At 45.6% G+C, this 26,474-nt stretch overlaps 1 protein-coding gene across 1 annotated transcript in view; it reads right to left on the bottom strand.

Annotated features, from left to right (window-relative positions):
• KLF13 (Kruppel like factor 13) overlaps positions 1-19,473 on the bottom strand; it is a 33,758-nt gene extending 14,285 nt beyond the window's left edge. The window contains exon 1 of the mRNA XM_033167752.1: positions 18,286-19,473. Within this exon, the coding sequence (XP_033023643.1) occupies positions 18,286-18,823 (538 nt within the window). The 5' untranslated portion in view covers positions 18,824-19,473. The remainder of the gene's footprint in view (positions 1-18,285) is intronic.
• Positions 19,474-26,474: the final 7,001 nt, after the last annotated feature.

Raw genomic sequence — 26,474 nt, 5'->3', positions numbered from 1 at the left:
CTCCCTTCCCACGCTGGACCAGATGCCCTCCTGGGCCACTTTGATGGGCAGACCTCTGAGTCCTGGAACCCAACTGCCTGCAGCATAGCCCTTGTTGAAGTCTGATGGAAGTGGAGGGCTGCTGTTGTGGATGCAGTTGTGCAGGGAGGATTCCCTGAGGGCAGAAAGTTTGGAAACTGCTATTCTATGCCAGGGATAGGCTGTGCAGTTTTGGCTTTGCCAGACCACACAGAGTCCACAGTCTCCAGTCTAAGCAAGAAATTACATTTAAATTTTTTTAAAAAAAAAAGTTTGAGCAAGCCTTGCTCTCTGATAAGTTAACTTTTTCCCAAGAGACCACACAGTACTTACTGAAATGTCTGTACACAAGAGATGAGACAAGGAGTGGAGATCTGACACACCAAATGACCTACTGTTTTCTGTCTAAGACTTTGTGGTATGAGACTTCTTGAAGGCCATGTGATGCAATTAACAAAATCAAGCGGCTAAAATGTTTTCAGAAATTCAGGCTGCCAGTGAGACAGATCACGTGACCAGACCTGTAAAAGAAAACTCCTTGGTGATATAAGGCTGACATGCATAGCAGAAGTGTCCTCTCTGGCTCTGTTCCCTCCATGCTAGCTTTGAATGGGGGGCGGGTGTTCTAATGGGGGAACATAGCAAATGTGCTGCTCACTATCAGGGACCTTTTCTTCCTTTTAAAAAGATCAGAAAGTACAAGTAGAGTGTTCAAAGGGTGTGGTTAAGACTCTAAAAGGCCTGCTCTCCATTTAATCCTGGGAAGAGAGACCTGAAGGCAAGACTAGAAGAAGATCTCAGCTCTTGATAGCAGGCTGCAGGCTGGGATGGGCAAATCTGTCAATCTCGATTTCAGTTTCTCATTTATTCAAGTTCAGCTCTCTACATTTACACATAAAGTGTGTAGATTGATTGATTGATTGCTTACATATTCATCATCAGCATCTGGGTGTGAATTTCTCCTGATTACATGCAATTTTGAACAATACATACAGATTTGCAAGCAATCACCCCTACTATAACACATTTTGGTATGTTATTTTCACCAACATATGCATTTTTGTAAACATCACTTGGCTGGAAAAGTGCACTGCAAAAGTTATAGAAGTGTGACTGTTGGAAAATGGAAGCACTGTGCTCTGGGTTTCATTTTGAAAAAAGCCTGTTAAGTGCAAACTAGATCTGATTCCCCTGTGGTCCTTGCTGGAGAGCCTGGATGGTGAGCCAGAGACTTCAGTGACTCAGGTTGCTAATTTGGGGGATTGGTGTTGGGTTGAATCTTCCAGGAAAAAATAAGCTCATCTGGGGGAAACCTACTGACTTAGTTACTTAGGATTATTTGTACCAAATATGTTTTGGGGGCAGAAACACATAAAAAACAACAACGAGCGTTCTGTTCTGCTGCCAGCCCTGAGAAGTTCCTTTTTTATATGCAGATGTTTGATGGTCATCTGCCATGGTTGCTTTAGTTGAGATTCCTGCATTGCTACTAAATGACCCTTGGGGTCTCCTCCAGCTCTACTGTTCTATGATTCTAAATAGGTTTTGACAAAGCAGTGAAATAATATACATTCCAGACATCTCATCAGTAACAACCCTACAATAATTTTTTTGTAGATTCAGATTCATATGGGAATTTTGTATTTTCAACCTTTTTTGGCTGCATTTCAGATATGTTTCTAGGTATCATTGCTGCAACATATTGTATTTTCAGAGGTTGGGTGGCCATCTGTCATGAATGCTTTAGTTGATAGTCCTGCATTGCAAAGGGTTGGACTAGATACAGAGGTGAAACTGGACCCTTCTAGGGTTGCAGGCCCAAGCAGAGGGTGGAAACATCAGCTATCAGACTATGGACTGCATGGTGTATGGTGTCTGTGGTGACGCAACGCCGCTGTCTCCCACTCTTCTCTGCAGTAATGTGGTCCCTTACAATTTTATGGTTCTATGTTTCTATTTCTCACATTGTTTGGGGGTCCCATTGTGCTTGTCTGTGACTTTTGGACTTATTTGATCTGCCATGTTCTAGGTTCCTCTGGAAGCTCTGGTGTGAGCAGGAATGTGGGGGGTGGGGTGGGGGAGGTAGAGTCTTCCATTCAGAAATATTGGCCTCTTGGTATCATGCCTAGCTCTGACCCTGTCTTGGACACAGTCCTCAAAGGATGAACCCAACACCCCACAGCCTGAAGACCTTGGGGAGCATGCACATCCTAGAAGAACCAGCACTGAAGATCCTCTTGAAGGACCATCTGAGGGAGATCTTGCTCTGAACACCCCAGCCCACAATAATGCTCACACCTAAAGGTCTGAATCCAGGCTGAAGAGCAATGACATAAGGGGTGAGAAGCAGTCTACCTGGGGAGAATGTAAAAGCTGACACCTGTAGCTCTCCCCTGAATAAACTGGAGTTCTGCTTATGCGTTCATCTGTCCCTGCACTCTCTCTGCATGGTTTCAAGCCATATTTTCTAAAATATGTGTGGGTGCAGATGAGGCTCGTCAACCTAGGAATGTAGCCCAACTAGGAGAAAGAAAACTGTGATCCTAAACCTCCGCTGCCTTGTGGAATGTCTTTGGGAGAAGAAAAGGCTCAGGAGTAAAACCTGGAGTGGAGTCCCCAAGGTGGGTGGATGGCATTTTGTACAGTGCCTCCTGGCAGCTCCTACAGCCAAGCTTGCTCTGCTTTCCTTTGGACCACGCCAGCGAGGCATCCCAGGACCTCCCTGCACACTGCGCAGGCTTGCACCCCAGGGTGGTAACTTCAGTGCTGCTAACACTACAGGAAGTGCTGAAGAGATAATCTGGAGCTTGCTCTTTTCTCAACCCTCAGTCCAAGTGCCTGGGAGGGAACCATGGCTTTGGTCATTGCACCCGTACAATACATAGTACTGTAGCTGGTTGGCAGTCCTAGCTGGGGGACTGGACTTCATTCCCCTGCAGCCCAAAGAAGGCAAAACAAATGCCTGGCACTTCTGTCTGTAATGGTGTCCACCTCTCCTTCATTGAGGCTTTGCTGGAGAACTGCCCAGTGAACACAATCCACAAGAACTGCTTGGATTTACTCATTTAATTTGCCCCCAACACTCAATGTTGAGAGCACAGCTTCAGAAACTATTCCTTTGTTGCTAGTTGACACTGTTAATGTTACCAATTTTTCTTTTTCAGCCCAAGTGTATCTTCTGTACATAAACCACCGAAATAGCAAGCTTTGCAAAACACAGGATACGTTTGTCTGGCCTCTGTGCCTGCACTTAAATAACCCTCATTGTCTGACCGTTGTCTCACAATATGCAGTAAGATAATGATCTCACTGACCACGTGAGGCCTAGTCTCCAGCAAAAGCCAAGTGGGTGACCAGCAAGCTACAAAAATAGAAGTGTACACAGAGGGAGAAATCCCCCAAGAATTGCTTCTGAAATGGTTGCACTTAAATTTGGGTTGTGGTTTCTCCTTTCTTTTTTGGCTGGGTCAGCAAGAGCTGACATCCAAACAGCTGATCCAGGATTATTTGGAGTGGAAAAGGAGAAAAAACACTGAGTCCTGCATGAAGTTATAAAACAGAACTGGGAACCACGTGGCCAACATGGACTCCTTCCAGGTTTCCAGGTTTGGACCTGCACCAAACGTGCAAAGCCAGACAACAGAAAAATGCATTTGTGCTTGAAAATGTGGAAACAATGCTTTCTCTTCAAACAGATTCTGAATTGTTGTTTTGTATTAATGTTTTGAATGTCAAATCGGCACTTGTTTTGTCCTCCCAGTAAAAAACAACAACACACCATATGCCTGAGTATATTTTCCTTTGATATTTGAGAAGTGCTCATGTGCTGAATATGGAAATCATGTACCTGGGTCCTCCTCTTTGCCCCAAAGTCCTGATGGGCTGGGACCAAGGCAAAAGGCTTTTTCATGGTTACACCCAAACCATGTGACTTCTTGCTCAATGAGGCCATCTTCTGTCACTGGGCTAAGACCTTCCTCTCTAGGAAGGCCTTTTTGTGGAATCATTTAAACATTGGTTTTAAATTTTCCAAAGTGGTCCTTTGTGGATGCTTTCATTTTAATGATGTGCTAGGTGTTTTTGTTGTATTTCTGTTTCTTTCCTTTTGGTAGCCACCTTAAACGTTTTACATCTTTTAAATAAATAAATAAAAAGCAGTATCTAGTGCAGGAATCCCCAAACTAAGGCCCGCAGGCCAGATAAGGCCCGAGGGACTTGTTTATCCAGCCTGCGGCGACCCCCCCCACCCACTGCCCCCGCCTGCTCTTATTTCTGGTGCTCCTCCGACCCATAAGTGCGCCGGAAATAGCATGTGTGCACGCATATGGGCACGCCCTCCAGCCCACAGTGCGATCGGTGCTGGAGACATTGGCCCAAGGTGCAGTAAGTTTGCTGACCCCTGATCTACTGTGATGCTCCTAAAGACTGACATGTTCTCCCTGGTTTAACATGTAGCACCAATGTGACGAAGCTGCCTTGCCTAGCAAAGCCTTTGGGTTACAGTTGATAAATGCCCCGTTCTGATCAATTATTTGCTTCTGTGTTTTGCCTATATATAAGAACCAAACAGCCTTAGCTGCTTTCATTTTTGACAAAAAGGATCATAGTGGGAGGGGGGTGGATTAACCCTTTCTTCCACATGCCATTGTCCCACTGAAATTCCCTCCAGCTGTTTTTCACCTTGAAGATTTCATTTACTACAAATAGTACCTTTTGGGGCAAATAATAGCTTGGGATGAATTTTGGCATGAAAACAGGTGGGGAGGAAAGGATTAGACATCACACATTGTGTTTCCAATCTGGATTGAGGTCGCATATTTTTATCGAAAAAATAATGGAAAGTGCTGCAGACACATAAGCAACAAAAAGCATGCTGAAAGCAATGTATAACCTGCATTGTAGAATGTGTGACCTATTTCTATCGATGCAGCAGTTGAAGCAAGTAGAATTTGGGTTTTATTGCCCAAGTAACTTGTTCTCCCTCCTCTCACTATCAGAAAAGTCATGGGAGAGGCTGGGATGGGGCATCTTCAGAGTGCTGCATTGCAAGCCCTTGTGGAGCTCAGCAGTTCCGCCTAAGGGAAGGCAAGCTTCTGCACAAGGTATGGCTTGGCTCTGGTCACACCCCCTTTTTAGGTATAACCTTGATGGAAAGAGGCTCAGCCAAGTCTGAACCTAGCAGGGAACTAAGCCCATGTTTTCAAGTAGTGTGGATGGTCAGGCAACGCAGGGTCAAATGGTCCCTCAGGAACAAAAGAACTCACATTTTAATCCCTCCTACCTAAATTTTGAACCGAGACACAGCTCTTCTTGAAAATTCACTCTCTTCCAAATTTTCTGATAACATTCTCCTGTCAGGAAATGCATAGAAAACTGTCTACATTTAGGAAAACTGTGCGTAGACTTGGTTATGTTAGTGAAAACATACATACATTATGGTAATTTACTTGCAAAATGTGTATATTAAGCATGATTGCATACAAAATGTTTGTTAGGTTTTGTTTTGTTTGTTTTTAATGCAGACTGATGTTGTAAACTGAAATTAACATTGTAAAAATGAGAAACTGAGACATCAAATCTGTCTGGTTCATCTTTCCCCATTTCCTGAGGACAGGGGAAAGAGTTCTAAGTGGGATTTTTAGCAGCTTTTGATTTGCAGTCCCCTCCCTTATCTGTGGACTGGTGGAACAATCTTACCTTGTGAATTGAGGTTTGTATAGTCTTGTCTGGAATTACTGTGGATTTGAGTTTATTATGTACATAGAGGAGATTTAACATACAGGGGAATTTTCCGTTTTTAGATCTAAAGGAAAACTTTCTGCGAATAGTACATTGCTGAGTAGGGGTACCAGCTCTATGGGGCCGAGGTTTCTTCGCTGCCCTAATATCTGCTGGGAGGGGATCCCCCTGTTGTGGCCGGCTCCCCCTGAGTGTGAGAGAGGAGGAGCCGCTGGCCATTGAAGCAGCGCCATGCTGGGCTCTGCACTCAGCCTCCTCCTGACAATGTGATGCCACGTGCATGGTGCATGCCGGGGCCCCTCAATCTTGGGCACAAGTCAGCATCTCTGATGCTGAATGAGTTGTCCTTGGCCTTTGTGAAACCCACTTAGAAGGTATTTGAGTCCTTTTCTCATGGTGCCTTCCTTGACTGCCAGTGGTAGAGCATGTGTTTTGTATGAAGAAGGTCCCAGATTCAATCCCAAAGATCTTAAAGCAGAGCTGAGAGAGACTCCCTGCCTGAAACCCTGGAGGGCGCCTGCCAGCCAGTAGAGCAAATACTGAGCTACATGGGTTTATTTCATTACAGGACAGCTTCCTATGCTCCTGTGTTCATGCCCAAGTGCTTAGAGCAGGGGTCAGCAACCTTTTTCAGCCATGGGCCGGTCCATTGTCCCTCAGACCATGTGGTGGGCCGGACTATGTTTTTTTTTGGGGGGGGGGGAATGAACGAATTCCTATGCCCCAGAAATAACCCAGAGATGCATTTTAAATAAAAGCACACATTCTACTCATGCAAAAACACGCTGATTTCCAGACCATCCGTGGGCCGGATTTAGAAGGCGATTGGGCCTCATCCGCCCCCCGCCCCCCCAGGCCTTAAGTTGCCTACTCCTGGCTTAGAGAGACATTTCTGAGTCACAATTGCAGTTATCTGCAACAGATTACTTGGGTCTTCGCCCCAGAGGGTTAGACTAACCTTGTTAAATCAGTTTGTCTTCTCCTTTTGGTGAATTTATATTGTTGGTTTTCTTAAAAAAACAACAACAACAAAACATTAAATATCTCATTTTGCCCCCTTGATTTTCTGTCGGAAAGTGGAAAACAAAGCCTACTGTCTCGATTGTGAGCTTGATATGTTAACAGGGCTAATTAGTCACTTGGCACTCCCTTGTCATTATCTCTAGCTAATGTTGCCAAGGAACTGATATGAAGCCATTTGGCTCATTATCGAGAAGAGTTTGGAAGGGGGAATTGTGGGTGTTGGATAAATAGACGCCAGAGACAGAAAATTCTCCACCACTTATTCCTTTGTCCAAAGGCCAATTTATTAAAACGAGAGCTATAATGCAGAGCAACTAAAACAAGAGACCACTCTGGACCTTCATACTGAGAGTCTAGATTACAATAAGAAAGACTTCTTCATGCATTACCTTTTCAGATGTACACCTGAGATTATTTAATTCTAAACACACACCTAAAAATATAAAGTGTCAATATGGCAAACTGGGTGGAAGGTTGGAAGCATTTGTATTGTACAGGTGCTCTCAAATTGGCTATCGCTCCCTGTTGAATACTCTTGATGGCAACAGCTAGGTGTTTTGCTGTCTAACATGTGAAATGGTGTAGGGATTCTACTTTAAACTTCCCAGATTAGATTTTGGATGGTAAACCAAGGTCCGCTTCTCGTATTACTTGGTATACACTTTATATATTACAAGTGTACACAAAAGGATTTAGTTTTCTCACAGTTTCTCATTTTCCAATCTTAAATTCAGTTCCTTATAGTTCCCTATTAGCTATAGAATTTACTTTATTTCTTTAGAAATCCTCACAAAAAATCATCAGCATTTTAGTGTGAATTGATCCTAATATGCACATGCAAAGCAGGGCCTAACACTTTTTGGGTGTGCTATTTCCACTAATATGTACATGTTTACCCAAGCCTATGCATTTCTGGTTGGAGAACAGCATTGCAAAATTCAGAGAAGGGCAAATTATGAAGGGCGTGGCTGTGTCTTTGTCTAGGTTTTGTTTTGGGAAGTACAAATTGCTTTTAAATGTAAACTGAATCAAATTTCTTCCCCTTCCCTCACAGGCACAGGTATGGCACACAGGAATGGCTGCAGCCCCCTGCCACGGAGTGGCAAACCTGGGCAGAATAATTCTCTTACTGCCAAAGAGTCTGGTTCCTTTCCCAATAACCTCAGTCATTGGGTATCATGCTTGGTTCACACACCATTCAGCTGCAACTATGTTTGCTGAATGCGTCACAATACAGAAAAGCATGTCTGCAAACACACAGCAAGAATGCATTAGATGGAAGGAGACACAACATCTCTCAATCTTTCCCCCGCTATTCAAGACAAAATATCATGTTTGGGTTAAGGAATGTCAGCTTTTCCAAGTGTAAAAGCACTAACCCTTTCCTGTGAGCAGACATTTATCAGCAACAGCATATCCAAATCTAAAGAGCTGGGTCATCCCATTCCCTATTTTAAAAAGCAATGAGGGCTTGAGGAGGATGTGGTAGTGTATGAACGGGAAATGAGGAAGAAAATTAAAACGATCAACAGAGAAGTTCTCCCCTCCCTGTAAAGACAAAGCATTTTCTTCCCCTCAGAGCAAGACCAAGACTCTGTGGTGCTTGAGACAGAACATCCAGAGGTCCCCTCTTACATGTGAATTAACCACTGGAAAGGGCAATTGTGGAAGCCTTACAATGAAAGCCATAGCACAGTTTACTTGCACAGCTCTTGTTAATATCACTGGGGCTCAAGCTGGCAGACTTCCCAGTGGAGTGGGCTTTCTGTTTCTCATTGAACGGTATAATGGCCTTGATTCCAGGTGGCTCTGGTGTCTTTCTTTCATTGCTCTGACTGGAATCAAATTTCACTTCTTTTGCATTTTAGAATGCACTCTTTTCCCTTGACCTACAGAAATTATCAGGACTTTTGTCAAGATCTAAGGAATCCTGGGCTCCCATGGGAAGCAGACTGAAGAGGATTTGGAGAACTCCTGCCAGGGAAACTGCCCCCCCCCCCCAACCAGGCAAGCTAAATTACTTATTTTTATCATTGCCTTAAGGCAGGCATCCTCAAACATCGGCCCTCCAGATGTTTGGGGCTACAATTCCCATCATCCCTGACCACTGGTCCTGTTAGTGAGGGATCATGGGAGTTGTAGACCAAAACATCTGGAGGGCCACAGTTTGAGGATGCCTGCCTTAAGGGCTTTAGGGATAAGACACCAAGAGGGAAATTCTGGGGAAATCTAGGCAGATATTTCCTGCGCTACCATGTGACACTTGTTTTGGTTTAGGTAAAGGTAAAGGGACCCTTGACCATTAGGTCCAGTCGTGTCCGACTCTGGGGTTGCGGCACTCATCTTGTGTTACTGGCCGAGGGAGCCGGCGTACAGCTTCCGGGTCATGTGGCCAGCATGACAAAGCTGCTTCTGGCGAACCACAGCAGTGCACGGAAACACCGTTTACCTTCCCGCTGGAGCGGTACCTATTTATCTACTTGCACTTGACATGCTTTCGACCTGCTAGGTGGGCAGGAGCTGGGACCGAGCAACGGGAGCTCACCCTGTTGCAGGGATTCGAACCGCCGACCTTCTGATCACCAAGCCCTAGGCTCTGTGGTTTAACCCACAGCACCACCCGCGTCCCATTTTGGTTTAGATCAGTACTAAATTTGCAAAAAAGGAGAAGAAAGTTGAGAGGGTTTGATACTCCCCTCCCTGAAGAGAAAGCTCTTGTTTCTGGGAATTGTTGGAAGGGCACTCAGCACCTACTCAGAGGCTGGTTGTCCCAGCAGAGGGGGCCAATGTTTTGAATCTAACACAGGCCTTCAGCAAATGGAAAAGGAAACCAACTTATCTGTTGTTAAAAAGGTTTTGTCATGGTTGATGGTATTTCCATGCTAGTAGGATATTTCTGCCTTTGTGCCTTTTTTTGCAAAAATGGCTCTCCAGGGAGAATAGCAAGATATGCTGTTCAGATGTCCTGGATGGCAAAGAAAGATGGGATACTGCTTTCCTCAATTGTTTTTGTTTATTAAGTAAGGCTACATGCACAGGAATCTTGTGGCATTAAGTGCTGTGTGGTAACTGCCTCTTGGGTTGAGAAGAAGAAGAAGAGTTTTGGATTTGATATCCCACTTTATCACTACCCGAAGGAGTCTCAAAGCGGCTAACATTCTCCTTTTCCCTTCCTCCCCCACAACAAATACTCTGTGAGGTGAGCGGGGCTGAGAGACTTCAGAGAAGTGTGACTAGCCCAAGGTCACCCAGCAGCTGCATGTGGAGGAGTGCAGACACGAACCCGGTTCCCCAGATTACGAGTCTACCGCTCTTAACCACTACACCACACTGGTTCAGCCCCTCTGAAATTGCAGGGGGCCTGGGGGAGGCTGTTTACCTGTTGGTGATGAACAGAGCTGTGGCTGAAGCAAAATTTCAAAACTACTTCAAACTCTGGTATGTGTTTTAGTTTGAGTTATGTTTTATAAACTGAAATTTTCCCCATCATATTTGCTATTCACATTCCATTGATGTCAGCATCTGAGTTCTGACTGGTTTTGATGCCCTTCCCTGCAGCTCCAATGGAGCATTTTCTGGTTGAGTGATGAATTGATTAAACGAAATGGAGAAAGTCAGCAGATATTTTATTCAATGCTGTTGCAAATCAGCTGTCAGATTCTGTCAAATATGAACGGATGCTGCATTTCAGGTGGTGGAGCTGCATCTGAATGCTATTGGTGACTAAATGTTATTCAAATGTTATCCCCAAAGTATTTGGAATGGTACAGAAACCTCTTGGCCTGTTTCTCATTGCCCATCCCCCTTACAACTTCTAATTGTCTAAAACTCAGAATGGGGCCAGGGGCTTACCCTAGACCAGGGGTCAGCAAACCTTTTCAGCCGTGGGCCGGTCCACTGTCCCTCAGTCCTTGTGGGGGGGGCAGACTATATTTTGGGGGGAAAAATAGGAACGAATTCCTACGCCCCACAAATAACCCAGAGATGCATTTTAAATAAAAGGACATATTCTACTCATGTAAAAACACGCTGATTCCCAGACCGTCCGCGGGCTGGATTTAGAAGGCGATTGGGCCGCATCTGGCCCCTGGGCCTTAGTTTGGGGACCCCTGCCCTAGACCCACAAATACAGTAATAGGTTCCTTCTAGAGCTCCAGTAGGATAAAAATGCTGCAGTACTGCAAGGCTATAATTTGATTCTATATTTAAAAGCACCACCAGACTATGATCTCTAAACATCATAGTTGCTCTTCCAATAGTTCCTGTAGTCAGTCTTGTGGAAGGAAGCTCAGGCAACCCCACAAGCCACCAATTTTTGCATTCATTGTAATTTTTATATTGGCAACAACTTTGTGAAGTGAGTCAGGCTGAGGGTTGGGAGGATGGGGTTTCAGTATTGTAGGGGGTCAAAGATAGTCTGTTAGTTTTAGTGTTTCTAAATTTTAGTATTTTTTATATAGCTTGTAACTCGTCTTGAGACTGTTTTGTAAATGGTATCTTTAAAAATCTATTAACGGGTTACATACGCTTCAGGTTACATACGCTTCAGGTTACAAACACTGCTAACCAAGAAATAACGCTTCAGGTTAAGAACTTTGCTTCAGGATAAGAACAGAAATCGTGCTCTGGCGGTGCAGCGGCAGCGGGAGGCCCCATTAGCTAATGTGGTGCTTCAGGTTAAGAACAGTTTCAGGTTAAGAACGGACCTCCAGAACGAATTAAGTACGTAACCAGAGGTGCCACTGTATAACAACTATTTCAAGTTCCCCAGGTACTGTGATGCCATATTTTTTTTAGCTATACACCAAAGATTTTTAAGTACACTCTTGAAAATGTAAACTATAATTGAAGTATGATGAACAACTTGTGTTTATGAACACAGGGGCAGCACACACTCATTTGGCTGGCAAAACAGGTCCCAGTGCTACTGCTGTAAGATCTAAGGGAGATCTGAAGCTACTCATATTGAAGGCTTTGTGTATTCCATGCTGGGGGTGAGGGTGCTCTGCACTGTCAGTCTAAATTCTGTGCTATAAAAAGATGGTACCTGTAACCTGTGTAGATTATGCAAGATAAGCAGATGTATAAGAATTCTTTGATTCTAGTCCTGAGAAGGAGTTGGAGAGCAACACACGAGCCCCACTCCTCTACTTTTGAGGAGGTAGAGCAGGCATTTCAGGTCTACTTGTTCTTCTTCTCTCACACTTATATTTCATCAGTATATGGGCTAGAAACTTGGCCCTTCTTAAATTGAAGTTGGACTACTCAATGAACTGATGAACTCCATGCTTGGTGCCATGCTCTGTTATTATTTTCTGTGAGCCCAGAGAATGGCAGCACAAACCCACCCCTGCCCCAGTTTTCCACTCGCTCCAGTCTTCTTTTCCCTTCAGGCATGCAAGTTTAGATTTCTTTATCATCTTGCAGTGGGAAAACTACTATTTATGAGCACAGCAGCCCAAAGGAAAAAGACAAAAGAGACACACACATCTAACAAGTACAAGGTGTCCCATATGTCTCTGCCTGAGTGTAATCAGTCATTAGGTGATCCTCTGCTTTTTGCCTGAAGGGCTCCTCTTAACTTTCACCTGGCATATAAAATGCTGAACAAGCTATTCCGGTCTTGCAAGGTGTGTAAGTGACCCTGTTCCATCACAACTTTGTTCCTGCAGGAACTGAGACACACTGGGGGTAGGTATTATTGAGGCAGAAATTTGCAGTGTTTTGGAGCCAAGCTCCTCAGTGCAAATAACAAATGCTGAGTTCAAGAAGGCCAAAATAGCTGAGGTTTTGGGCTGATCGTCGGGGTCTGCCATCCTTCCATTTTAGGGAGGCAAATGATGGTGTGTGGGCAGGGCGGCCTGGACAAATGGTGCCAAATAATTAAAAAAACAAAAACCAACAGTAAGACGTACTGAGCTGAGTGTTAGATGGAGAAATAGGAAATTAGCTCCATCTCACCAGTCATAATGTGAACTATTTTCCTTCTCTCCTGAAGTTCAAGTTCTCAGTGTGAATGATTGCCTGTTTTTCTGGAACCCTATGAAATCCAAATCCAAGCATGTTTCAGGGGAGCCACCAAAAAGTGGAAGCACGGAAGGAGGAGGAGGAGGAAGAGGAGTTTGGATTTGATATCCCGTTTTATCACTACCCGAAGGAGTCTCAAAGCGGCTAACATTCTCCTTTCCCTTCCTCCCCAACAACAAACACTCTGTGAGGTGAGTGGGGCTGAGAGACTTCAGAGAAGTGTGACTAGCCCAAGGTCACCCAGCAGCTGCATGTGGAGGAGTGGAGACACAAACCCGGTTCCCCAGATTACGAGTCTACCGCTCTTAACCACTACACCACACTGGCTCCCAGCTAGAATCTACCTGGGTCCTCTTCATACTGTCATTCCTTCTCTTTTGCATAGATAGCTTTTGGATCTTTTTGTAGATCTTGATTATTTATTTATTTCATTTTCCAAGCTGCCCCAGGGTAGCTTGCACGACTAATTCTGTAAAATACAGCACACAATAAAAAAATACAATTCCTAAAAATTGGGGGGGGGGAGACTGAAAATATTTATGGACAGCAAAATACTTCCAGTATTTCAACAATAGCCCTGATAGTCACATATGGCTTTCCACTCTCCATTATCTTCCAAAGGCCTGAATGATCAAGTATACCTTAAGCTGACATTGAAAGATTACTTCATGATCTTGCTCATTCACTGATTCATACATTAGAGACAGTGTAGTGCAGTGGTTAGTGTCAGACTAGTGACCGGAAGACCAGATTAAAATCTGCACTCGGCCATGAAGCCTTGAGCCAGTCACTCTTGCCTCTCAGCCAAATCTACCTCACAGGGTTGTTGTGGAGATTAAATGAGGAGGGGAGAACCATGTGAGCCTCCTTGGGCTCCTGGGAGAAAAAGGTGAGATATAAAAGCAGGCAATCAATTTAGAAAGCATGGCATAACCATACACAGCAGGATTAGACTTCAAGTCCCATGATGGAGTGCAACTGCAATTAACGTGAAGACATATAATTGAAGACATATGGCCTTGATCCTTTTGAACACAGCCCAGCAAAATCCACCATTTCCCCCTTTTCTGGACCAGAGTGAGAGGAATGCTTGGGAAATTCCTCTGGATACTGACAAAACTGATCTAGCTTTGCTAGCTCACACATTAACTCCATTGTGTAAATACAGCTTTAGTTTGCTCCTTGTGGCAGCTATTCCTGCATGCTGAGCCATCCACATGAAATGGATCAATTGCTGTGTATTTTGAATTGCTTTCCACTTTGCCTGAAACATTTTTTGATGAAATGTAGTGATAAAACAGCCTGATCCACATGGGGAGCTGTCCCACAATTTAGCCGACCTCTTTGAGGTGGCCATAATGTGTAAAGTAGGACCAATATAAAAAGGGATTGGTAATTTTCAGAAATATCTTCTCAGTGTTGAAAGGTCACCTTTTAAGAAGCATTACTCTAGATAGGCTTCCTTTGTTCTCATTTACCTGATTCACATCCATTTCCTAATATCATGCATGTGGACGGTCCTGGAAGCAGCATTCACTTTAAACAAGCTTTTTTTGCCCTCAGCAGTGTCAGCACTTAAAGTCCAAATCCGATTCATGAGCCTCACAATGCGATCCTGTTCACAATATGATTCCAAAATGGCTGAGGACATTGAAGGAGGCGGGTGTTTGAACTGGGAGAAAATTTCTGTGTAGTTTTATAACAATTGGGATGGCTTATTTGATAGAAAATACATTCTGTGTTGTAGGGTTATTTTTGTTTTTGTTTTACATTTGTCATGATTTTGTTTTCATCCCCAAAATTGAAATAGGTGTGCATCCAGCGCAGCCCTTTTGCAAACTTTTCAGTCGCTGCCTCTCTATCCTAAGACTACCTCTCAGTACAGAGGGCCCTTCAACAAAACCTAGCCACCTTTTGGAAATGGAGCAAGACCTCCCACCTTGGGGACTTGAACATAAAAAGGGAATGGGTGGCGCTGTGGTCTAAACCATTGGGCCTCTTGGGCTGGCTGATCGGAAGGTTGGCAGTTCGAATCCACATGATGGGGTGAGCTCCCGTTGCTCAGTCCCAGCTCCTGCCAACCTAGCAGTTCGAAAGCAACACCAGTGCAAGTAGATAAATAGGTACCACTGCGGTGGGAAGGTAAATGGCATTACTGTGCAATCTGTTTTTCGTCATGGTACTCCGTTGCACCAGAAGCAGTTTAGTCCTGCTGGCCACATGATCTGGAAAGCTTTTAGAGCGGGGTCGGCAACCTAAGGCCCATGGGCCAAAAGCAGCCCACAGGGGTCATTTAACCGGCCCATGAGCTGCCCCCAAACTGAGCCGCCCTCTCAGTGAGTCCCCGTGCGCTGCACTAAACCAGCGCGGTGTGGGGACTTGCTTCCGCAGTGCCGGAAATTTCGTCTGCGCATGTGCATATGCCAGAAATTGCATCTGCGCAGATACAGATGCCGGAAATTATGGTCGCGCGCACTCACACGCACACACGATCCACCCCACGGAGGAATCTCCACTGGAGTGAACCAGCCCAGGTGAGGTAAACCTTGCCAACCCCAGTTATAGTGAAAAGACAAGTAAGAGGTGACATGACGGTAGCTTATAAAATTATGCATGCTATGGAGAAAGTGGAGAGAGAGAGAAAAATATCTCCCTCTCTCATAACACACAAACTCATGGACATCCAATGAAGCTGAATGTTGGAAGATTCAGGACAGATAAAAGAAAGTTCTTCATGCAGCACATAGTTAAACTATGGAATTTGCAGCAGGAAGCAATGGTGATCGCCAACAAGGATGGCTTTGAAAGAGGATGGGACAAATTCAGGGAGGGGGGTGTCTATCCGTGACTACTGCCCGCAATGTTTGGAGACAGTGTGCTTCCCAATACCAGCTGATGTTTCACTCATGTCCTACTTGCAGGCATCCCATAGGCTTTGGGGATGAAGCTGAATGAAATGGACACTGGGGGGGGGGGGAAGGAGGAGGATTTTACCTGGCATACACTTCTCTACCTGTCCTGTCAGGCTGCTGTCCATGTCAATAATATTTGATTGGAAATATCTCTGCTCATGAAAAAAAGCACAGAAGGGGAAGTGACGTGTAGCTTTTCATGCATAGCTGTTATAAATGAGCATTTCCTGTCCTCCTTTTACTTTCTCTTGGCAAGAACTGTTGTAGTTTGTACTGACCTTCTCGGCCAACAACTATCCCTACAACCAGTGAAATAAGAATTAATGTGAGCTCCTGTCCTTGAGCGCCGCTGCAAAATGCTTTGTCATTAGGAAGGGTGGACTGATGGAATATTAGCCCCCTCAAATTGTTTTCAAAAAGGGACCCACTCCTTTCCAAGAAGGGGAATTTGGGAAGACCTGTTTTCCTCTTGTCTCTGGGGTCCTGCCTGAGTAGGAAACAGTTAAACAAAGAAGCTTGAAAGCCTTTGGGATCCAGCCAATCCTACAGCCAAGCCCTGTAGCTGCCACCTCTGTCTTCCACCTAGCAGCTCTAGCAACACAAACAGCACAACTAAATCCTGCAGTGCAGGAGGAAACAAGTGAATGAGGCGAGCTTCTTTTTTAATAGTAAGAACAACAAAGGAGAGCAGGGCGGCAAGCCAGTGTCCCTACATGACTCGTACTTCTCCAGCCCATTCTTGAATGACGTCTGCTAGCTCTTTCCTCCCCTCCCTCTCCCCAGAGGCATGAGCTGCCAAGCCCTCCTTCTCAGTATCAAAGAGAGGTTTTCCCAGCAGCATCCTCTGCTTCAGTTTCCAGTCAGTTTACAAGCTTAAAATCCCTTTGTCTCCATGTTAAAAGGAAGCGAAGGAAAAGTTTGGGCAAGAGCATAGTGTGGCGTGATTCATCTACAATTTGCCAACTTTGAGTAGCAACAGGGAGGATAGTTATTATTCATTAAACATGAAAGCTCCAGTAAGGGAGGGTGTCAGGAGAGGCAACTCAAAGGATGCAAACTTGGAAGAAATGCCCTTTCATATAAAAGGGACTTAATTCTAAATCAAGCATTTAGGACTGAGGTGCCCTGTTGTTTTTAGAGGACTATGGAGGGTGGTGTTAGTTGTTCTTTGGAAAGCATGTTTTTATGGCACTGATTACCTTTGCTTGCCTTTACCAAGCAAAGCCCTGGTTTGTTGGTTATTCCAGAGGTTACTACAAAATGGGAGGAAGGGTGAGTCAGAAGCAGCCCAGCAGCCCAGCAGCAACTCGCCCTGCCTCCAGCTGCAGCTTGGGTGCGGTTACAGGTGGCAGAATGAGAGGCGGGCAGATCCAGCCCACGGAGTAGAACCCACCAGGAAGTTCTCCCAGCCACTTGGTATAAAAGGGAGTTCCTATGCCAGGCCATGGCTGTGCTTGCACAGTTCCTGACCATTTCAAAGGGTCTTCCATGGAAGAACTTCCCGGTGGGTTGTGCCCCATGTTGTGGGAGGGACTGCTCTTTATATCTTATGCCAAAGGCACCAAACTGCCTTGGGTCATCATTGTATCCTGCAAAATCATTAACCCACACAACTACAAGTGGGTAACCAGCAGCCACTGGTCATATGAGCTGAAAAGCAGTGCCAACTGTTAAATAAGCAGAGCAGGTGGGGGACCCAGAAACTGCTGGCTGTTGCCATCGACTTCCTTGCAGCTCCCTTGAGAAGAGCAAAAGTGGAAACAATAAGCCCCAGCCATGGTTGGTGCTGAAAAGGAGGCCAGGCCCATAATACTTTCTAGCATTGAAGTTTTACTCATTGTGGCCGATGTATTGCCAAGATGATTTCTCCCCTCCTTGTGAAAATTTCTTGAAGAAAAGAGGTGACTATATTTTTGAGACTATTATTGACAGGGTACACTTTGCTTTGAGCACTAACCACTCTCTTCTTCTCTGTGTTGGTTGCTCTTGGGTGCCCCGTTTCTGCTTACGGATTCTGATCAATGTGTCCCTCTTTCCTTTTCATTCGTTTAATTTCTAGGCCACCTTTTAACAGATTGGGCCTCAGCATAGCTTGCGATACCAGAAGGTTCACTGCAGAGACACCATAGAAATGTAGACATTACCGAAGGACCGTACTTAAAATATAGAGAGCACCAAAATACCCCATGTCTCCACATCACTGCAAAACAAACAACCAAAGAGCAACAACACCCACATGCTCCTTTTCCTAGAAGGGGCTGCTCTGCTGGCTATAAGTGGAGGAAGCTGAAACAATGCCTGGAAATCGGGCATGGGTTAAGGAGGGAGCAGAGATAGTGAAGAAAGGAGGGCAGCAGGTCACAGTTACACTTCTGTGTTTATTAAGGACAGGCTTGGCTGAACTACCTGTTACAGAAGCAACAAGAGCTGCACTGTAAGTCTTTAGGTTTACAGTTTTTCTCATTAACTTGTCCCGGACTTCAGTCCTGGGAGCCTGAACACCAGCCGCTTTCTCTTCCCTCTCCTCCCAACAAAGCTATTGGAAATAGGCCAGCCAGTCACTAACCTGTGTGGGTCCTCAGGTGAGCCTTCAGATGGGACGACTTGCCGTAAACCTTTTCGCATCCCGCATAGTGGCATTTATGCTTTTTCTGAGGTAATTCAGGCTCAGCCCGGCATCTTCCTCGCCTGCTTCTTTGCCTGGGGCTTGGCTGACTTGGTGCCACCAAGCTGGTAGGTGTGGTTGCTCTGCCTCCTCCACGTTTGCCGGCCAGCAAGACACTTTCTTCCCCAAACACTTTGTGGGAAAGAGAAGCCCCCCCTCTGTCAATGCTCTCAAGATTCTCCCCCTGAGGCGAGGAAAGCTTTGGTGGAACGTGCTGGTTTAGGTCAGCTAAAATGCTGGCCACAGCATATACAGAGGACCCACCTCCATTGTCTCTCCCAACCTCTTTCACTTCGGGTTTCTCAGCTCTGTTCGAGATGATGCGGGGGGGAGCTCTCCCAACTGGTTGAGGGGCCGGTTCCCTCATGGGGCTATGGATTATAGCACGGCTAGACATTGAGACAAGGCACTCGGCGGCAAAGTAGGCGGCTGTTGCCATTTTTCACGCCTCCTGAGGTGTATAAATCAACTGCAATTTTTCCTTCTTTGTTAACCTTCAAGAAACCCACATACACGCTCCTGAAGATTTCCTTTTTGTAGAAAATGAGATAGCTGGCTCCACAGCTCCCTGAAAAGTACTTTCTTTGTATGGGTCACACCCAGTTTCTCTCTTTCTGAAGAGGAAAGGCATCCAGGGAAAACACCAAGAAAAACAAACCCCGTCCGGAACAGCTTTTCGTCTGAAACAAAATTAATGAAGGTTGTCCACAATAACAAGCCTGCAGTTCCTCCAGTCTCCCGGGTGCATAATGACGGCAGGACTGAGCTGGTCCGTTATTACTCCTTGGATTGCTTCAGACCCTCGTAGGGGTGTGGCTTTGACAAACATCTGGCTGTGATGTCACATAGAAGCTGTATCCTGAGCTGATCAGGTTAGCAGCAAGCTGAGACTTCAGCTGCTGCTGAAGCAGCTGCTCCTGCTGCAGCCGCTGGAGAGCCAGCGGAGAGAACAGAGCGGCAGCAATGCAGAGCAAGCGATGTGGCTGTGAACTTGAGTTTGGACAGAGCATAAGAGCAAGTTAAACGAAAGGAAGGAGCTGATTGGCTTGAGATTAGCCAATCAAAATAAAAAGATCCACATTTGCACTTCTCTATGGGCTAATGCATCCCCCCCCCCTTCCCTGTATGACCCAACAGAAGGCAAGAAATTCAAGATTACTCTTAGGCTTCTCTTATGCAAGACAAAATATCTCCTTGCAGAAAGAGGTTGCCTTTTCCTCTGGCAAAACAGTACACGTGCAGTTGAAAAGCTTTCTTGTGTGTGCACATGCTGTCATGCGCAAAGTGACTAATGATGTAAGTAACTTGTGCTGCGGTCATTAACCTCTTATTTGTTTTCAGGCACATTCCTTCTGCAGAGCCTTCGCAACTTGAGGGCACAATACAGTAAAGTGTTTACTAGGGAAGGGCAATTTAACAAGCTTTGAATTCTCTTGGACCCAGTACTTGAAATACAAAGGTGACACTAGTCATGCCAACCCAGGAATGTTTCATAGAGTTGTGAAAAACAAATGAACCCGCTGCAAAAGTTGGTGGAACAGAACAGGCACAAACAATGTGTTTTCAGTTAACTGCCGTTCCACACTTTAATCCTTTTAAAAAAAGGCAACTTGCTGGTAACTTTGGTCATCATCAGCAAACTGTCATTACTCTGCAATCTGTCACTGTCAGCAACTGCCAAGTGCCAAGCTGGATGGCTGCATATTCTTGTGACCAATGTCACAATTATGCGAGCACATACTATTTTGATGAAAAGTCTAGATGCAAGCACCTGGAAAGTCCTGAGAAATCCTGATAATCTCATTCAAGTTATTTTGACTTCCTTTGAAATCTCTAAAAATGTTTCACCCTTTAGATTTGTCTCGGATATCACTTTAAACAAAATTCAGCCATAACACTAAAAATAAGCAGTGGGCCCCTGATTTGGCCCCAAAGTAGGCTTTCTAGGGGAAAGTGTTGGGGCAAAGGCAAAATGGCCTAGACCCATACTTCCTAGGTGTGGGAGAAGTGGAAGTGTGGACAAACCCTTGTTTTTTGTGATTGGAAGCATAATTAGAAATTGCACACAGATTGCATACTCTAGAATACAGTGTGTGGCTGGGTGTAGACGATCTCTCTGGCCAACGCACTCAAATGTCATCGTAGAAAAGCTAAAGGTTGCACAGAAATGGACAACTGTATAGGTTCCTTCTACAACAGCAGGGGCGTCTTACCCATAGACGTTAGTGGCGCAGGGTGCCAGGGCGCCAGATTTTGGAGGGCGCCACAGGCTGAGTGTCCAGGAAGGAGAGTCAGGGCGCGCTCCCTTCCCCGCTCTGGGTCAGCCTGCTCCTCTCCTCTCAGCCACCCATCGGAGCCCCTTTGCATTCCCTCCCACCAGGGCTGCCTGACGGGCGCAATCAGGGGCAGGGGCAGGCACCCCTCTCTGGCCACGTCGCTGCCTGCGTGCCTCCCTGCAGAGTCTGTGAGCAGAGCAGGGAAGCGCCCTGTGCAATCCCAGTGCCGAGCGAGGTTGGCACAGCCGGCAAGCCACCTGATCTGCTTATTGGCCCTTCTGTGGTGCAGACTTCCTCGGACGGGGGCAAGTAAGGGGCACTGGGTGCTTAGAGGGAGGCTTCGTGGGAGGCCATCTGGGCTGTCACCCAGGTGCCTCTTACTTACGCGCAGCACCTAGCACGCGTCAGACCACGCGATGTAAACGAGCTGGGCCAAAGCCCCCCCCCCAACTTAAAAAAGGTTGACAACTCTGGGAAACGGGGTGGGGGGCCACTGGAGAGATATTTGCACCATGGCGCCGGATATGCTTAAGACGGCCCTGTACAACAGTGTGCCAATTCAGGAGAGAATACCACCTTGGTCACATGGGCCACTCTGGGGGACTCCATTCAGTAACGGACAGCACCGGATTCATGGTGGTGCTGCAGTTCTGCCTCACAAGGCGCTGAGCCAAGGGGGTGCAGAACTGAGAAGAATGAGGGAAGGCAGATTCTGGCCTCATGCAGAACACCATACTACCACAGATTACCAAATTCTGCTCCTGATGATGTTGTGCTTGGAGGTGGGATTCTGGCCTTCTGCATACTTGTTAAAAAGCTACATGGAACTTACTTTCAAACCACTTTTCTGCTTCCCAATATGCTTTATGCTTTCTATTGTTGTATTTGATTACTGTATTGTAATATTTGAAAATAAAAGTACAAAAACTTTTTAAAAGCTAAGCTGGTGGGCATCCCAGGCTGAAATTACTCAGAGACCAAAGTGCATTTGGTGATGGGATGGTGTGTTCTGCTGCCTCAAGATGCAGCTATTTATTATACAGTGGTGCCTCGCAAGACGAAATTAATTCGTTCTGCGAGCGCTGTCGTATAGCGAAAATTTCGTCTTGTGAAGCACCAACAGGGGAAGAGCAGTTTGACGGGGGGGGGGGGATCAGAATTTTTTTCGTCTTGCGAGGGAAGCCCATTGAAAAATTCGTCTTGCGAGACAGCCTTCCGCTAGCGCAGTGTTTTTCAACCTTTTTTGGGCAAGGGCACACTTGTTTTATGAAAAAAATCACGAGGCACACCACCATTAGAAAATGTTAAAAAAATTAACTCTGTGCCTATATTGACTATATATAAAGTAATTCTCTTGAATAGGAATCAAATAAACACAATTTTTCCCACGGCACACCAGGCAACATCTCGCGGCACACTAGTGTGCCACGGAACAGTGGTTGAAAAACACTGCGCTAGCGAATGCTTTTCGTCTAGCGAGTTTTTCGTCTAGCGGGGTACCACTGTACATACATCTGAAAGTATCCTACCTTTTTAGAAGCTGTGAAACAAGAATATTCACGTTTCCTGAATCTAAGCTCTGGAACCATCCTTTTGGGTTCTGTTAAACTCATTTTATGTTGTTGGTATTGGCCCTCAGCCTCCCACCCAGAATCCTGTTCACTTTTTGTATTTAATATCCCACTCCTTTGTACTGAACAAAAATTGCGTATCCCACCAAATGTGCAGAAATGTGTTTGAAATTCTAAGGAAGAATAGAAGAGTCAGGTTTGAGCGAAGCAAACTGATCCAGCAGGTTTAGGTTGTGTTGTTGTGTTATTTGATCAGATTTTATCCATATTGGACCTGATTTTTCAACCTGGCTTTTACTAGCCAATGTGTACAGGGAATTCCTTGTCTGTACACAAAGGGTGCATTACCCTTTTGTAATGTTACTTTTACTTTTAGTATTTAATACCTGCCCCACAAACCCTCCAGTTTGGAGAGACAGTGTACAGTGTACAGTGGTGCCTCGCTAGATGAAAATAATTCGTTCTGTACAGTGGTGTACAGTGTACAGTGTACAGTGGTGCCTCGCTAGATGAAAATAATTCGTTCTGCGAGTATTTTCATCTAGCGATTTTTTCGTCTAGCGAAGCACCAATGCAAACCGCGGTTTTTGCTAGATGAATTTTTTTTTCCCGTCTTGCGAGGCAGCCCCATTGACAAATTCGTCTTGCGGGGCAGCCTTCCACTAGACGAATGCCTTCATCTAGCAAGTTTTTCGTCTAGCGATTTGGGGTTTCATTGTGAAGGCTGGGGGAAATGTGCCTGCCCAGTTGAGCTCCCATCTACCCAAATCATCATCCACAAACACATCTTCTCTTTCATTCCCTCCTTCTTCTGCTGCCTTGAGGTTATGGGAGTTGTAGTCCCAAACTTCTGGAAGGCGCCAGGTTGGCTGCTGTAAACAATACCAAGCTAAGATGGACCATTGGTTTGACTCAGTATGAGGCAGGAGACCCTGGGCAATGGCATGCTCCCATCCAGTAACTGGGTCCTGGGAGTTGAAGGCAGTTAGCTTCCTGTGTTTGTCTATCCGGGTTTTAAAATACAGCATTGTGCTCTGGCTGTTGAGGATTCACCTGACCCACCCTCCCCCTTTCTTTTTTAAACCTTCTGGTGGTTGCACTTTCATGGCTAAGAATCATTGACTAGAAATGAGTGTGTTGGTTGTGCTCAGTCCAGCAGGTGCCACCTAATTGCATGTGTTCATTTTGCAGCTGCCATGTGGGCCCAATGGCCAGCTGAGGAGGAGGAGGAGGAAAGTTCATCTGAACCCTGGCATGGGCAACAGCCTTCTCAAACAATAGCACCATTGTTCTTGAGCAGGGTCGGTGAACGCCCAGGGGCAATGCTCAGAGATTAACACTTTTAAATTATTCCATGCTGTACAAATGCTGAACAAAGACCCTCAAACCCATAATAACATAATGTCATGTGTGTGTTTGTTTTTCTTCAAAGTTGAAAAATTGTAAATACACACACGCACACGCACACGCACACACACAGACACACACACACAAATGAGAAATAGATGGTCTTTGAGAACAAATGGGATTCCATTCCTCCTTGCAACAAAAGTGCCCACTCTCATGATTTCATTACTGCTACACAAAGATAGAGAATTAAGTTGCAGCTGCAATGCTCCCAGATGTAACTATGCTCATTAATGTGAGTTATTCTTTTTTTCTTTGACTTTCCACCCGCTTCATATGCTTGTTTTGCTTTATGTTCTAGCCTGATCAGGCATGAGAGCTTGAGTTATAATAAGGATGTTGTGTTCATTTTCAGAGATGGAGGTTTTAATCACTTGTTGCAGTTCTCGTTAGCGCCCACCACTCCCAGCGGGGTTCCACTAGCCCAGACCTCATGAACACATGCTTTATAATGCAGCTGAATTTGATAGATTAAAAACTTGCATTCAAAGCTTTTTAAGGCTGCAGATGCTGTGTATATTTCTACTTGCAGTAGCTCTCTGCTCAGATTAGAACACCATAATATTTAATGTTATATGGAAATATTTTATTAATTACATAGGGGTTTTTTGATCAGGTGTGGTCATCTTACAGTGCTCTAGCTGTTGTGGCTTGGCAATCTCTTTTATGAAACCCCACGCTTCATGCAGGGCCCTAATTGTGTCCCCGGCACGATTCCCATATTATTCTCTGCAAAGACCCAGCCCTGGCTGCCATATTTTGACGACATTATTCTGTGTGGCTCAATGCAAGGTGGGCAAAAGGTTCTCCCCTCAGATGTAATTGATGTTCCATTGTCTGAACTGCACAGAGCTTGGCATTGTGTCTAGCATATTCCACTCGTCTCTTCTGTTCCCCAGAAGTCGCAAGGATCCCTGTCAAATGGCAGGGAGAGGATGTTGCTCGGTCCCTGGAACTCCCTGCGCAGGTTATTGTCTTTCAGTGCTGGTGTCTCAAAATTGTTGGGAGGTTCACAAAACATGCTGTTCTGCAGTTAATCAGCACCGTTTGTTTGTTTGTTTGTTTGTTTGTTTGTTTGTTTGTTTGTTTAATACGTGTATATACATAATAGTTTAGAAGCTTTTGTTTGGGTGGGGTTGTAGCTGTTATTGATATTAATTTTTTTGTATTTTTATTTTTAGATCCTGTTATGATTTAATGTAGAAATTGCTCAGTCAGCTTGTGTTCTTTTTTATGTGTTTTATTTATTTTTTATGACTATTTTTTTTAATATTTGAAATCATGTAATTTTTTTGCATGTTGTAAGCCACGTTATCATTTTAACTATGAAAAGGCAGCATACAAATGAAATGGTTTGTTTATTTATTCGTAACAGCGGCACTGCGTCCTTTCTTGGTGCCGAGAGCAAACCCACGCACGCCAGGCAGGAAGAGGGGCTGGGCGCAGAGAGTAAACAAAACCCACCGCACTGGCCCAACTCTTGCCACTTCCGCCACTGGCCAAGTGCGGGGCACAAAGGGTTTGCGGGGCCACACAGTGCCATACCGCTTGCCTGTGCTGGGGGGAGCCTGGGCCCTTGGTGGGTGCATCAGACCAACACTGCCATTCAGCAAGGAGGCTGGGGGTGTGGCGGCAAGACCCCCGGTGGCAGGCAGGGTGAGGATCCCTGTGAGCGGGCACCTGGCTCATGCCCCCCTCAAAATCATGTGCCCGGGGCTATGCCCCCCCCCCGTTCTGACCCTGATTTATAAACAGAATGGGTCATTCTTTTTGGCTTCTATTGTTGCCTTTCTCTCTGCCCACCAGCTCTGCATTTCTTTACTGTTCCTTAATGCCTTTTACTGTTTTATTACTGCGTGGCTTCACCTCATTTTTAAACGGAGGCGTCCTGACAGATACAGCTGCATGTTTGCCAGGCCCCTCCTACCTTGCGACATGGTGTGCATTCTGGGGCCCTGTTGCTCCTCTCGGTCCTGAATGCAGCCTGTGGCTTAGAGGTGGGCTTCATTATCCCGGTGCCCCTGGCCACAGTGGCAAAGCAAGGTCAGGTGGTACCCGGTGCAAAAAAAATCTTGTCACCCCTCTCCACATTGAAATTGTTATTTTTTTGCCTGCAAAAATGGTTTGACTTTATTTCATATTTTTTGTGTGGGGGGGGGGAGCCAGAGTTGATGAGCTTTTTTGCGTGCCTTGAGATGAGGACTCTGCCTGCACCCTACAGCTGAGGGGGAGCCAGCGGGCAGACCGTTTGGGCATCTCTCACAGACGTTGAGTGCCGCACAGCATTTTGTCACCCCCCTCGGAGGTGACACCCAGGGTGGAACGCACCCACCACAGCCACCTTGCTCCGCCCCTGCCTGTGCAGTCTGGGATATGCAGGCAGGTCTCGGTTTGGGAAAGCAGGCTTGGAAGTGCATCACAGGGGGCTGAACAATGATTTTTCACCAGCACATCCTTGCCATCCAATTCATTGCTGAGGAAGCTGGTGGAGAAATCAGTAGTGCCATTACAGCTTTTCTGCTCAGAGAATGGGTAGATGTGGATGGCACTGAGTGGGCTTGGGGAAAGGGTGGGGAATCTCCTCATCTCTCCTCCTGCATGAAACACAACTGGCCACTAGCTAGTAACTAAAGAAAAGATGCACTTATTATCCCTGTAGTTCTGAAGCAGCTTCAAATAATGGATATACCATTCCATTCACCCGAGAAACCAGCAATGGGTGTTAGAGTTTTGCAGATAAATACCCAGGCTCAGGAGCAGTCACCACGAGCAACCGTGACAGAAAAGAACGGCACTGGAACTGGCTCCAGTGTGATCCTTAACCAGTAAACTCCTC

This window comes from Lacerta agilis, chromosome 13, assembly GCF_009819535.1.
Source record: "Lacerta agilis isolate rLacAgi1 chromosome 13, rLacAgi1.pri, whole genome shotgun sequence".
Taxonomy (NCBI): Eukaryota; Metazoa; Chordata; class Lepidosauria; order Squamata; family Lacertidae; genus Lacerta; species Lacerta agilis.
Note: the sequence above shows the minus strand (reverse complement) of the source record. Positions and strands in the feature narration are given on the sequence as shown.